Here is a 208-nt window from a genome sequence, read left to right as displayed (position 1 = left end):
ATCTGACTAGGAATGACACTATGTATACGTACCACACATCAAGGAGGGGTTCATATATCCACACATCAATGGCACTATGGTACATACATTTACTATGAGTCGTAAGTGTGTATGGATGTGTGTGGGCAAGTTCCTGTTGAATGAGAAAAGAAAATATATAGTTTATATCATCTTTTACTTTTCTATTGCAGTTAGCATTGTTAACAAC

General features: G+C 35.6%; 1 protein-coding gene across 1 annotated transcript in view; it reads right to left on the bottom strand.

The window, feature by feature from the left end:
• LOC119592546 (kelch domain-containing protein 2-like) overlaps window positions 1-208 on the bottom strand; it is a gene marked incomplete in the record, with an annotated part of 55,639 nt that overhangs the window by 8,605 nt on the left and 46,826 nt on the right. Inside the window, 1 exon segment of the mRNA XM_037941412.1 lies at window positions 33-133. Coding sequence (XP_037797340.1) covers window positions 33-133 — 101 coding nt within the window.

Source organism: Penaeus monodon, chromosome 30, assembly GCF_015228065.2.
Source record: "Penaeus monodon isolate SGIC_2016 chromosome 30, NSTDA_Pmon_1, whole genome shotgun sequence".
Taxonomy (NCBI): domain Eukaryota; kingdom Metazoa; phylum Arthropoda; class Malacostraca; order Decapoda; family Penaeidae; genus Penaeus; species Penaeus monodon.
Note: the sequence above shows the minus strand (reverse complement) of the source record. Positions and strands in the feature narration are given on the sequence as shown.